Below are 13,575 nucleotides of genomic sequence, written 5' to 3' on the forward strand. Positions count from 1 at the left end.
CCAAAAGAAGTTTCTTAATGTGCATGAAGAATTCCACAATCAAGTACAAGCTTGTCCAAAAAAAAATATATATATATATTAACAGATGAGATGGTTCTATTATTTTTAACTTATTAAATAAACTCCTCACATTGTGAAAAATGAGATTCAGTTTTCTTTTCACCTAAATTACTTAATATTACCTCATACCACTGTTGACCACTCGTGTTCAAAAATAAAACACATAACGGGTCTGATTTTGATGCTACATCTTTATCCAAGAGATTGTCACAGGAAACATTCAGCTCCACCTTCGTGACACACTGAGCAGCCATCTCTCGAGCTGTGAGAAAACCAGTGTGATAAGAAAGCAAATTAAATAGAGTTTTGAAGAAGCATACTCATTCCTAATGGAATTTGAGAACTGTCAGAATGTGCTCAGAGCAAGCATACTAGAATGAAATTGTTGCATGAGCCTGCTGGTGATTTGGTGTCTATTAGCTCATCTATGATATTGTTTTATACTCCTGCTGAAATAAAACTTGTTATATGACAGTAAAATATAGCTTTTAATATGACAATTAATATACATTATTCTTCTTTTCACCTTGCTAGACATTCTACCATTCTGAAAAAGCCCATGCATAATCTTAATTCTTGACTTAAAGGTAAATAGCACTATAAAACAAAACAGAATAAACTACAACTTTGCCTTTACTTTTCTTGGCTTATTTAACAAGATTCTGAATAGGTTATTTTCTGTTTTCAAACAATTTTGTCAAAGACTCAAACCTAGGGAATGAAAGACTCAAAGTAACCCCTTCTCTACATTTTACCCACAGCTTCACATATTTTGCAGCCATGGGTCTCAATCTTGGCTGCTTATTGGTATCATCTGGGGGAATTTACAGAGTTGCTGATACCACAGAGAAATTTAACTAGTTTAGGGTACAACTTGGCCATCAGCTTCTTAGATTATTCGAAGGTGTCATGAGGTTGACAGACCTCTTGTCCTACAAAGAACATCCAGCAAATTGGTGTGATGCATCTTCTCTCATGATTTGCTAAGAAATCCCAGAATTAGCCTAACTTCCACACACTTCTTCCCCAACTGCCAATCAATATATTATGCAGTATTTCATCTCAGAGAATGAAAAGGACTACCAGGTGTCACCATGAAGAGGAACCAGGCATTGCATTCCCTAGATGGATGCTGGATGTCCACTTAGCCAGCTGTTCAGCAAGTTCTGAAGATGGAAGGGTGCCTCCTCCCCTAGAACCACAGGGAAACACCCTAGAATGTAGAGTGGTCAGTGTCATTTGACTTGCACTTTGAGATCTAGCTGAACTTCTGGAAAAACAGGAATAAATTCACTCATCATCTTGTTGTATTTAAACATGGCAGTAGCACTGGGTATGGTGGTACACATCTGTAATCCTAGCTACTTGGGAGGTTGAAGCAGGAGGATTGTAAGTTCACAGCCAGGCTGAGTAACTTAGCAAGACCCTGTCTCAAAGTAAAAAGGACTGGAGATGTATCTTAGTGGTAGAGTATCCCTGGTTCCATCTTCAGTACAAAAAAATTTTTTTAATTAAATAAATAAATAAATACACACACACATATATATATAAACACATACATATGCATGTGTTTATGGCAGTATGGCAGTAGCATTTCTGTGTTGTATAAAGTGCCTAATCAAGTACAAAAATGTAAGAATTACTATCAGGAGTTATTTGACAATGTCAAAAAACAATTCATGTCTTTTGAAAACTCTTTAGTCTAATGGACTCTCTAAAACCAGTACCAACACTATGACAAAAAATCAATAATATCATTAAGATCCCTAAATTAATGGAGACTAAGAATAATATGGTTGGTTCTAGTAGTACCTATAAATTCCTGTTAAAAGCAATGCTACAGGGTTGGAGTTGTGGCTCAGCGGTAGAGTGCTGGCCTTGCATGTGCAAGGTCCTGGGTTCAATCCTCAGTACCACATAAAAATAAATAAATAAAATAAAGGTATTTTTTTTAAAAAGCAATGCTACATGCATACACCTTCACCTTAGGAAAGAATTATTCCTTAATGAAGGAAAAAAATTCCCCCAAATCCCCAGTTTGTCTCCTAAACCCAGGGATACCTATAGTAAAACTAAAAATTCTATGTCTTTTATAAAGCCCAATGTTTTGGTTTGGTTTGGTTAGGTTTAGTTTTTTGCCATTACAATATGCATCAAATGGCTAAATGCAAATACATAATAGTGACAATATGTACAAAAAATATAAATGGCAAGGAAAAGTCAAAGAAGCAGTCAGAGGAGAATTAACAGTGTGGATGAGACATTGCCTAGGCTTTAAAAGATTCAATCTGAGCAGGTGAAATGTTAGCACACAGTCAGGAAAGAGCAGGACACTCAAAGGCACAGTGGGGACACCTCATCATGTGTCATAGAACTAAGCTATGTGAACAAAGGAAGAGCTGAACAGGTTGACCTGCCCTGTGAGCCAGCCTGAAGGACTAGATCTGTGCGTAACAGGATGCTATTAGAAATGCACAAACCAGATATAATAGGATGAAACCCCTGATTAAAATGTCACTTGTCAATTTTTTTATAATTCTACAGTGTATTATAGTTTAGAACACTCTAACAAGATACAACTCTGACATGATACGAAAAATGTCACTTTATCAAGCAATAAATGAGATAAAATTCAATACCAAAATCAGCATGTATTTTTACCATCCAATTCAGATTAGTTATTTCTTTTCTGAAGCATATGTATATAATATCAGAGGGCATTTGTATGAGTAGTGATAATACACCAATCAATCCTATTTACTTTGATTTATCAAAAAAAATAACAGTACTGAGCCCAGCCTGGTGGCACATGCCTGTAACCCCAGAGGCTCAGGAGGCTGAGGCAGAAGGATTGCAATTTCAAAGCCAGCCTCAGCAACTTAGCAAGGCCCTGAGCAACTCACTAAGACTCTATCTCAAAGCAAAAAAAAAGAAAAAGAAAAAGACTATAGATGTGGTTCAGTGATTAAGCACAACTGGGTTCAATCCCTGGTACAAAAAAAAATGAAGTGCTGAAAACCTAACAAGAGACAAGAAACTAATAAGAAATTAGGAAAAAAATAATAATAATAATAATAATAATAGTTAATCTGAAGATATTCTCATCCATGAAAGCTCTAACATATTGGCACAGAGTCTCATTCACAAACTTACATCCTCTAGCCCTGCCCCTGTGTGTAATTTGATCTTTACCCTTTTTTTAAGAGCTACTATATTCATCCCTGAAATCAGACTGTGTGAGCTTTTACCTAGATTTCCTCACTTCCACCACTTACTGGTGGCCTTTAGTCTGTGTCCTCTGGGTTCTTCACATACAAAATGAAAACAGCTGTCCCTGCCTCAAAGAATTGTTGTAAGGCCTGAATAGGTTAATATATTTAAACAGTGTCTAGTACATGGCACATATACACATTTTCTAATTTTGTTACCTTAGCACTACCTGCTTCTTGGGTCTAATCCTTTCATCTTTCCCATGTTCATATTTTTTAATTATTCCATTCCACGATGATTTTCCTGATTATTCCAACCCACACCAAGTTGATCCTTTGAATTCCTGCTGCACTAAAAGTAACAGTTTACCACAGTAAGAACAAGATCAAATTTAGAGTAATGCACACCTGAGTTGAATCCTACATCTCATGCTGAGTAACCACATGTAAGTCACTTCAACTTCCTGACCCAAGATTTCCTTATTAGAAAAAAACAGAAAACAGCCAATAAGCTTCTAAATCTGATATGCCCAGCGTCTTGCTCTTCCTAACGTAGAATCTGTGGAATGTTATTTGTATGATTTTTTTTCTTTTTGCATAAGGAAGTTTAGAGTCTTGTAAATTGGCCTGGAATGAACAAAGATCACTGAGGCCCCCCAAAGAATAACACATAGGGAATTCTCTAATAGTCAACCAGAAAAGTCTTAAGTTTCTAAGAATGGGAAAAACTCAACAGAGAATGAAGATATTTCTGTGCAAAGTCAGTGTCATAACAGAGGCACAACATATCAGTAGAGCATTATGTTTTTCCCACAAAATGCTCATACAAAAGTTACAAAAACAACATGCCAGGCACAGCAGATTATTTAGCAAATTGCTGACAGTTACATTACTGCACTATTGCCAGGAAGCAAATTCCCTCTATTAGCAGCATTCCCACCCCCATCCCCCACCCCCAAAAATGATTCTGACTGCATGCAGCCTCCCTTTTATCTAAAAACCCATTATGACTGAATGGCAAATGGAAGAAATTACATAAGCACTCAGGTCTGGAACCTCGTAATAGCAACATTCATGAAGATGCTGTTTTCATTTCCTTTCTAGTAATTATCTAGCACTGATAATTTTTTTAAATATCAAGAAGATATCTCATCTATAAATCATAATGGGAGACTATAACATAAATTGTTTATAACCTTTGAGTATGGAAACAGATGATTTTACTGGAACAAATGACTAGACAGAAGTATGTATGAACAAATAAAGAATGATTCTATGAATTTCACTCCCAAAAGAATAGGATGAGCCAGGCACAGAGGCATGCACCTTAATCTCTGTTCTCAGGAGCCTGAAGCAGGAAAATTGTTGAGGCTGGCTAGGCAACAAACCTAAGTAATCACTGGGACTAGACAACAGCTTCCCTACTATACTGGAAAAGGGTTTGGTTCAAGCAACTCTTCTTAAATGCATATAACTCCTAGAAATACTAATAACTTTCTGAATCAACATTATAACACAGATCACTCAAAGGAATTGAAAATTAAAGTCTGATATTTGAAGTGGAATCCAATATGTGAAATTTAAAGGATATGATTGATCGCTTTCATGCCCTGGCTGAAAATCTTGAAGTCTTATCTACTTCCTCATTTCCCATCTCCCTGTAAATCTACTCCTTCCATTCAATCAGAATGTCATGGAGAGTCTCCCTATTTTAGTCCTAAATCTCTCAAAACGTGCAGGTACAGACACTTCCCTAAACCCACACTCACAACCCTACCTCATGTCTCCCATATGGCTCACCCACCAAATGTAATAGTCTCCTAATGGGTATCCCACTGCCATCTTCTCTCCATTCACATCATGATTTTACCACTACTGATTAAAAAACAAAAAATCGTTAAACTAAGCCTGAATTCAGGACTCAACCCACATGTCTCCAGCCTATGTGAGCAACTTCCTCTGCAGATAGTTTTTATTTTTTCAAATTGCTTCCAAAGAATATAATATCCCTGAAAATTTAAAAAGAAAAACTGTATGTTGGGCTGAATAAGTATTACTATCCATATCTCATGGCTATAACTATGTTAGCATTCAAATATCTGAATTAATAACCCTGGAGTATGTTGATGATTTTTAGCTCCTTGTTAATTTTCAAAACAATACAATAGTGCTTGAAACTGTGATTAAATTCTCAGATGACTTTGAAAAACAATGCACTTCAGCAAACTTAACATTGGGCCCAGTCTATTAAGTAGACATAGCATAATAAGGAAGTAAGTTTTACTACCTTCCATAGCATCTCACATTATTAAGATCTCAGCATATAACATGACAGCAATAGGTATTAGATTTGGGATATCATTTAAAAAAGAAGAATCTCCAGGGGTTGGGGCTGGGGCTCAGTTATGGAATTTGTGTTTAGCATGTGCAAAGCTCTGGGTTTAATCCCCACCACTCTTCACTGTCCAAAAAAAAAAAAAAAAAAAAAATGTTTACAGATTCTTAAACTATCATAGTAAAATCTAAATAGTGAAACTATTGCTGATACTTTGATACATAGAATTGGGGAAGGCAGGAGTTATAACAAAAGTATCTATACTGAAACATTCCTACTTAAAATAAGAAGTATGAACAGTTTAATCTTGTTTTTATTGTTTCAAAGTTTACAACTAAGATAATTTCTCTAGAAAATTCGGAAGATATATTATGCTATTCCATGATTTGCTACAGAGTTCAGTTAATATGTTTCATGTTATACTACTTTTCTAATCCCTTGGCCACATTTTAGAAATGTCACTAATTTTATTTTCAAGCCAATCAAAGGAATACTTCATCATAGGTTCTCCCAGGGGTGGAACCTGTTATCAGAATTTCTCCTGTGTCCTAGTCTCTACTGAGTCTTGATTCTAAATGCAATCTTTCCAAAGCCAGGGTTATTTTCTTCTCTTCCCTGAACATATATAACACTTAACTGGAAAAGAAGTATTTCACATTTTGCCACTATGTGCTCCTCATTAGTTTAAGGTATAGAACAATATAAAAATTCTTCCAGTTTAAAGCTGCAACTACAACTACTTTCATTCTCGAAATCTGTAGGGCTGGGGTTGTTTTTGGTAAGAGTGAGTGCCTAGCATGCACAAGGTCCTGGGTTCAATCCCCAGCAACAGTATATAAACATCACATATTAACCATCACTGTGTTGATGTTTGTAAGTTTTCTGATTTTAAGAATACTCATTCCAAGATTGTTTACCACATATATCTCAGTTGTTTTTAACTTTTTGGCAAACATTTTTATATTTCTCAACTATAACAGCACTATTCCTTCTTTCAGCATCTTCTATGTGTCAAGCACCATTACAAAGTGCTGGGGAATCAATAATGAACAAAACAGACAAATGGACTAGGAGTATAACTCAGTGATAGAGCGCTTGACTAGCATGTGCAAAGCCCTGGGTTTGAACCCCAGTATTGCAAAATGAAAAACAAAAACAGACAATCATCCTTATCCTCAAGAGGTTATACTACAGAGAAACAATTAATAGAGATAAACATGTAAAATAAATAGAATGTTAGGTGGAAGTAAGTTCCAGGAGAAAAAATACAGCAGGAAAAGGAAAGAGCAGGAAGTACAGAAAGTACTCTGCAATTTTAGATATTTTATAAATTTCTTTGACAACACCATAAGGACATATTTATTTTGATTTTCATTTCTTTAAAAAAAAAATCTGATACCTAAACAGATAGCAGGATGGACCACAAGTTCCTCTTTACATTTGTGAATATCTATTTTAACAGGTACTGATTATCATCTTATAGACTAGAGGTATGGTGAAACACATGCGTGAGGCACTGGGTTCAGTCCCCAGCACCACATAAAATAAATAAATAAAATAAAGATATTGTATCCACCTAGAACTAAAAAGAAATTTAAAAAATTACTGAAGTACTCTGATGATATTGAATTGCAGCCACATTGCTGCTTTGGTAATTTTCACAGGACTTAGATGTAATTTATCCATTTGGTAAGAGGATGTTTCAAAATAATTTGCTGAAACCATTGTGTGATATTTCCTTTCATTTGTTCAAAGGGAAACTGTATTTATATGCTATCTGTCTAATGCATATGGGGAAATCTGACCATCACACTAATTTTAATGTCTTTTTAAAATTTACAATTGCATTCTGATAAGTTGACATATATTAAAAGAATATACATCCCTTCCAAAAGAATCCCAATATCATCCTATTCCCAAACTTCTTCAAATACATTTAAACCAGCATAATACACTTAAATGTAGTTATCAGACTCTTATCAAAATGTACATAACTACTTTTGATTATGACTATCAAAAACCTAAATAATGTTGTTAAATAAAACCTATGCTATGTAGTAATCTAAACCTCCTTTCTGGCTAATCTTTTAACTATAAAAGAAAAAAAAAACAGACAATCATCTTTATCCTCAAAGGTTATACTATAGAGAGACAATTAATAGAGATCAACATGTAAACATAAATAAACATAACATAGAAAATACCCTAATTTGTTTGTATTTTAACCTAGTCAACAATCCTTGGAAGATAAATAAGAACATGGGGGAAAACACTGGTGAGAAGGAAGTTAAACTGGAGGGTGAGCATACAATACGAATGCCCTAACTAGGACAGCTCAAGCTTGCTGAACAATACTACCAATGAAACTGGCATTGATTCTTGCTAAAAGATTCACCTCAGTGATCATACCCTGATAAACACTGGTAGCTCATTATAAAGCTTTGAAAGTCAAAATGTCATGTGATCATTTTTCACATCCAACATTAACTTTCTTAGTTTTGCTGACAGGCATACTTCCTAACCCAATAAATCACTGATGAAAAAAGTTTTGGAAAAGAGAAAGACTAACAACAGCAGAAAAAAGGCCAGTAATAGCAACAAAAAAGAAAGAGAGCAGATACTGCAAAGGAAATATTCAGTAGTAACAGCATTGTAAAGAGTATAAATAAAATTTATTTATTTATTTATTTATTTTGCAGTACTGAAATTAAACCCAGGGTTTTGGCATGTTATTATTGTAAGAGCTGTGCCATGGAGCACCATTCCAGTCTAATAAAATACATTAAAATGTGTAATTCTTAGATTGTCTTGAATTTTTGTGGAGATAAAGACATTCTTATAGCTGGATGCAATGGTAGACTCCTATGATCACAGTGATTTGGGAAGCTGAGGAAAGAGGATCACAAGTTCAAGGCTAGCCTCAGCAACTTAGCAAGACCTCAGCAACTTAGTGTGACTTTGTCTCAAAAAATAAATAAATAAATAGGACTAGGGATGTAGCTTAGTGGTAAGGCAACGCCAGATTCAATCCCCAGTGCCAAAAGAAAAAAAAAAATGTTTACAGTTATAGGTAAAATTAGGAGAGGTGTCCAATCATTATGATATCCTTAGAAGCAAAGAATCCCCCCCCTTTTTTTTTTCCCTCATGCTGGAACTTCCTCTTCTTCAGGAACTAGACCTGAGAGACAAGTGCACACTTTGTCACTGGGTTTGTGCCATACACCTTTTAATCTGAGGAGACCTGAAATTCAATTCTACCTAAAATCCAGAGAGTTGCAGCATGGTCCAGTCCCAGGGAATTGCCTCTAAATTTTTTCAGTCCAGAGTGGAATGGATTTTTCTAGTTGCCTTTTAAAAAATTCTCACAAAGGCAAAAGTGTCCCTGAATGCCACACATTAAAGTCTGACACTATTGGTGTCACTATAATTGCCATCACATATGTCGTCTGTTCTCAGTTCCCTTTTCTTTTTGTATATTTTTCTGTTTTCCTCTCCCTGTGCTCTTGACTGTGTAAATTGTATTTGGCTCCTGGCACTCAGGGCTGTAATTTGCTAACCCCAATTAATGACAATGGCAGTATAAATGTAAATATATACAGCTTACGGGTAGGTGTCAGGTACTTTGCCAAGTGTTTTACAAATATGATTTCATTTAATTCTCATAAAACTACGTCATATAGAAGTATTAACTTTATTTTACAAATACAGAAACAGGCCCTACAAGGTTAAATATGTCACCCAGCGTCAGACAACAAACAAACCTCATGCATAGACTTGAAACCTGAATATCTGTCTTATCCCAGACTATAATGTTCTTTTACACTGTCATAAAGCTTGAGCCCTAAAATCTTACAGATCTGAATTCTAATCCTAATGCTATCACTTACCACTTGTGTGATTTCATAAATTATTCAATCCGTTTCCTGGAGTATGAAAAAGAATAACAATACCACTTAAGTTTGTGGTTGTGAGCATTAAATGAGGTAACATAAATTTTGCTTAGAAAGTTGAAGGGCACTGCAATCAATAATAGCGATATTTAACCCCACTCTTCCCTCTATTTGATTATCCATTACAAAGGCAGTCACGAAAAGATGATAACAAGGAGAACCAAAAGTTGCAGATAATCACCAATTGCATTAAGTGTTACATTAATGGTCAATTCCTTCGGTCAAGTTTCTGGCACTGCAAAATAAGTGCAATTGCAGTTCCTCCACGCCCCTTGTACAGTGAACCCAAAGCAATGAAAGAATTTTGGTAGTGGAACAGGAACACGATCTGCTAAGAATATTCCTCATGTTGTTCTTGCTTTATACTCTACTAAAATCAGTAGTCACCTTTCCCCACTTCACCTGGTAGCTTCTACTCAGTTACTCTGAAGCGATGTTTCACCACAAGTGTAGTTTGGTGAACCCATCCCTCTTCCCTGGGGGCGGTGCGTTGGATTTCGGGGCTTGTCACCCTAATCTGGGCTACAGGCCCGACTCTCCCTTCTCCTGGGAGGTTGGCGAATCCTGGGCATCCCCCGCCCAGGTGCTGGAGCTCCAGGCCCAGGCAGCGCCTCGCGGGCCAGAGCTCAACCTGGAGCCCAGGCTCCTCCGGGAGACGCTGGCCGGCCCCGGGTCGCAAAACGCCGCCACACTCGCCTGCAGTAGAACGGAAGCCCTCAGCGCACCCTGCATTATCTCTGACCCCGGGAAGCCCAGGGTGAACTTCCAGAGAGAGGGCCGAGCGGGCCCAGCAGCGCGAAGCCTACGCGCCCAGATTCTCTGGTCCAAGTCCAGGTCTATCCTCCCCCGAAAAGCTGGTGGTTTGCGGGGGCCGGCCGTGCGGCCCCGAAGCAGCAAAAGGCCCGCACTCACATTCTGGGTCTTGGGGATGAAAGTCAGGCGACAGTGGAAACCAAGCTGATAGGTCCGGGAGGGTGCAGAAGCGCCCGGGATTTACAGGAACCTGGGGCTGCTCTGGCGGCGGGGCGGGGCGGGGCGGAGCCGGGGTTGGGGTGCTCCGAGGGTGCCTACAGCACGCCGCACCCACTCAAGACCACACGAGGCTCCACCCACCACCCGCCAGGCTGGCCTTTTTACTCTGCAGATCTGTTAACTGCCTATAGGCTGGAGTTTCAAGGCTGCTTAGGGTGTCCCTTGTTTACCAAAAATCCAAAGTTGGCGTTAGGCCTTAAAATAAGTTGCTGCACCAAAATAAACTCCTAAAGGATAAAAGAATTACGGTATTTGAGAAAATGTATACCATATATGAATCAAGAAAAACAACATGAAAATAGTGAAATTCTAGCTCTTAACCATACTTGGGAGTTTTTTCAATGGGTGCAGTACCAGGATCATTTTACATCCTTAATTTCACTTAATTCTTGAATTTTTTGTGAGGCATTTAGCACCATTATCCCCATACCATAAATAAGAAAGCTACGATGGAGTAACATGAGATTTCGTAGCTAACTGGTCTAGTTGCCAAAAGTCAGAGTCTACTAAGTGAACTAATCCCGCTAGTCGATGCTGCCACTCAACTGAGCATTAACCACTGTGGAAGATTCTGCTACATTTGCTTAAGATTTTAGGACCTCTACGGGAGGAAACAGGGACAAAGTCAATAGACAAACCCACTAGAAATAATATTTGCCACAAACCTGACAAACAAAGGTGTCGCAAGTTCACTTAAATTGACAAAGGGGTAGTAGGGAAAACTCAATAGAAAAATGGGCAAAGGATAATTTTTTTTAATTATAGAAGAAATGGAAAATGAAACAAATAAAGAAATACAGACATTCCTAAGTAAAAACTTAACTCAATCCAAAAAATGTAAACTAAACATTTTTAAAAATCATATAAGTGCCATTTATTTATTCAACAAACATGTCCTGTGTGCCTACTGTGTCAAATATTGTTCTAGACTTATGATAAATCTGTGAGCAAGAAAGGCTCTTCTATCCTAGATGAGGGACAAATAATAATAATTAAAAACAAAAGATATCTCAATAATAAGTGTTATGAATGAAAGTTATACAGGCTGTTGTGAAAGATGTAAGGATAATAATGGGAACTTACTTAGACCGGAGATCAGGGAAGCCCTCTCTAAGGTGGTGTTATTTGATTAGAGACTTGAAAAATAGAAAGGCTGGCATAATGGCCTAGTCTGAAAGTTGAGGCAGGAGGATGCCAAATTCAAGGTCAGAATGAGGAATTTAGTGAGATATTGTCTCAAAATAAAAATTAATTAATTAAAAGGGCTGGGGTATAGCTCAATGGTAGAATGCTTGCCTACCACGCACATGGCCTGGGATTATATCCTTAGTACAATGAGAAAGAGATAAGGGGAATTAAGGGAGGGAAGAGAAGGGAAGGGAAAGGAAGCCATGAGGGGAGGGGGGGTACAGGGGAGGGGAGAAGGAGGAAGAAAGAAAGAGAGGAAGAATGAAAGAGGGAGGGTGGAAAAGAAAGAGAGGAAGGAAGGAATGAGAATAGGAAAGAAAAGGAGAAATGGAGGGAAGAAGAAAAGAAGGAACCAATCATGCAAAGATCTGTGGATAGAAGAATATTAGGACAAAGACAGGAACAAACTTAGCAAATTTCAAGCATAGAAACAACTTCTTTGTGGCTAGAGTGGAGAGGTAGGAGGAGATAAGTGGGTTTTTTGTTTGTTTGGTGGTGGTTATAACTAAAGGTATCTGGTTTTATTTTCTTATCCTGTTTCTCTGTTTAATTGAAGGTCCCCAGACACAAATTGGAAATTTCTATATTTCTCAGAATACATAGTATCCACACATAACCTTCCCAAATTTTGTCTTCACTAAAGTGGAGACAGAGTAGAGACAAGGAGATGGTATTGAACTTTTAGTATCCAAAAAAGGAATCTATCATTTGACCACACAGTGCCATAGTATTCAGTGTACTTATTCATTCTTTTCAGTGTCTAAATTCCTTTCCATATTTGTTCTCACTCATTAATTTGTCCTTACCTATTAATTCATGCATACTAAGCATACACTCTACCATTGAACTCTTGCAATTACCTCTGAGGTCCTACATTACTTGGCCCCCATCTCATCTCTGACCTTACTCTTACTCTTCCTCTCCTTGCTCACTTTACTCCATCTATGCAGGATTTACTTTCATGGAAAATGAAAGGACAGACCTTTGCACTTTCCTTTTCCTCTACATGCAAAGCTCTTTCCCTAAATATCTTCATGGCTTAATTCTTCTTTGAGTTTTTATTCAAAGTTCTCCTTTGTGAGATCTTCTTTGGCCATCACCTTAATCCAAATTGCAATGCCTGGGCTGGGGGATGTAGCTCAATGGTACAGCATACGTGAGGCCCTGAGTTCAATCCCCAACACTGAGAAAAAGAAAAGTAAAGTAAAATTCCACTACCTACATGGGAATATACTTTATACCCCTTCTACTTTATTTTTCTCATTAGCATTTATTGCCATCTAACATATTACATCTTTTATTATTTATTTTATTTACTGACTGTGTTTCCCCAACTAGAATGTATTCTCCATTAGGAATTATTCTGTTTGTTACATCTAAAAGACTAAGAGGGATATCACAGCTACATGATGAATATTTGTTGAACAAATGGAGGAATTGTGACAGGAACTGTTAAGAACAACAACAAAAAAATCAGGCATGGTCATCAAGTTTACAGTGTAGTGAAAGTGCACATTACCTCCAAATTTATACTTCAGATTAACGAATATTCACAAAGATAAAAGTGAAATTATAAAATGTACTTAAGGCCATAAAGGAAATGAGAGTATATTAAGAGAAATCAAGAGAAGTTTCTCTGAGCAAGTGACATTTAAGGTGACAGCTAAAGGACAAATACAGATTAGATAAATATGGCATAGCTGGGGGAGGGAGAAGTTATCAGGTAGTGGAATGGGTAGGATTTCTGGCAGAAAGAATATCATGTAGGAGGCCTGAGGCCTGGATGAAAGAAAAGGGCAGA

At 37.3% G+C, this 13,575-nt stretch overlaps 1 protein-coding gene across 1 annotated transcript in view; it reads right to left on the minus strand.

Moving 5' to 3' along the window:
• Positions 1-10,576, minus strand: part of Cpne3 (copine 3) — a 51,976-nt gene extending 41,400 nt beyond the window's left edge. Inside the window, exons 1-2 of the mRNA XM_027947983.2 lie at positions 10,467-10,576; positions 183-322 (exon numbers count right to left, since the gene is read on the minus strand). Of these exons, the coding sequence (XP_027803784.2) occupies positions 183-314 (132 nt within the window). The 5' untranslated portion in view covers positions 315-322; positions 10,467-10,576. The remainder of the gene's footprint in view (positions 1-182; positions 323-10,466) is intronic.
• Positions 10,577-13,575: the final 2,999 nt, after the last annotated feature.

This window comes from Marmota flaviventris, chromosome 15 (genome assembly GCF_047511675.1).
Source record: "Marmota flaviventris isolate mMarFla1 chromosome 15, mMarFla1.hap1, whole genome shotgun sequence".
Taxonomy (NCBI): domain Eukaryota; kingdom Metazoa; phylum Chordata; class Mammalia; order Rodentia; family Sciuridae; genus Marmota; species Marmota flaviventris.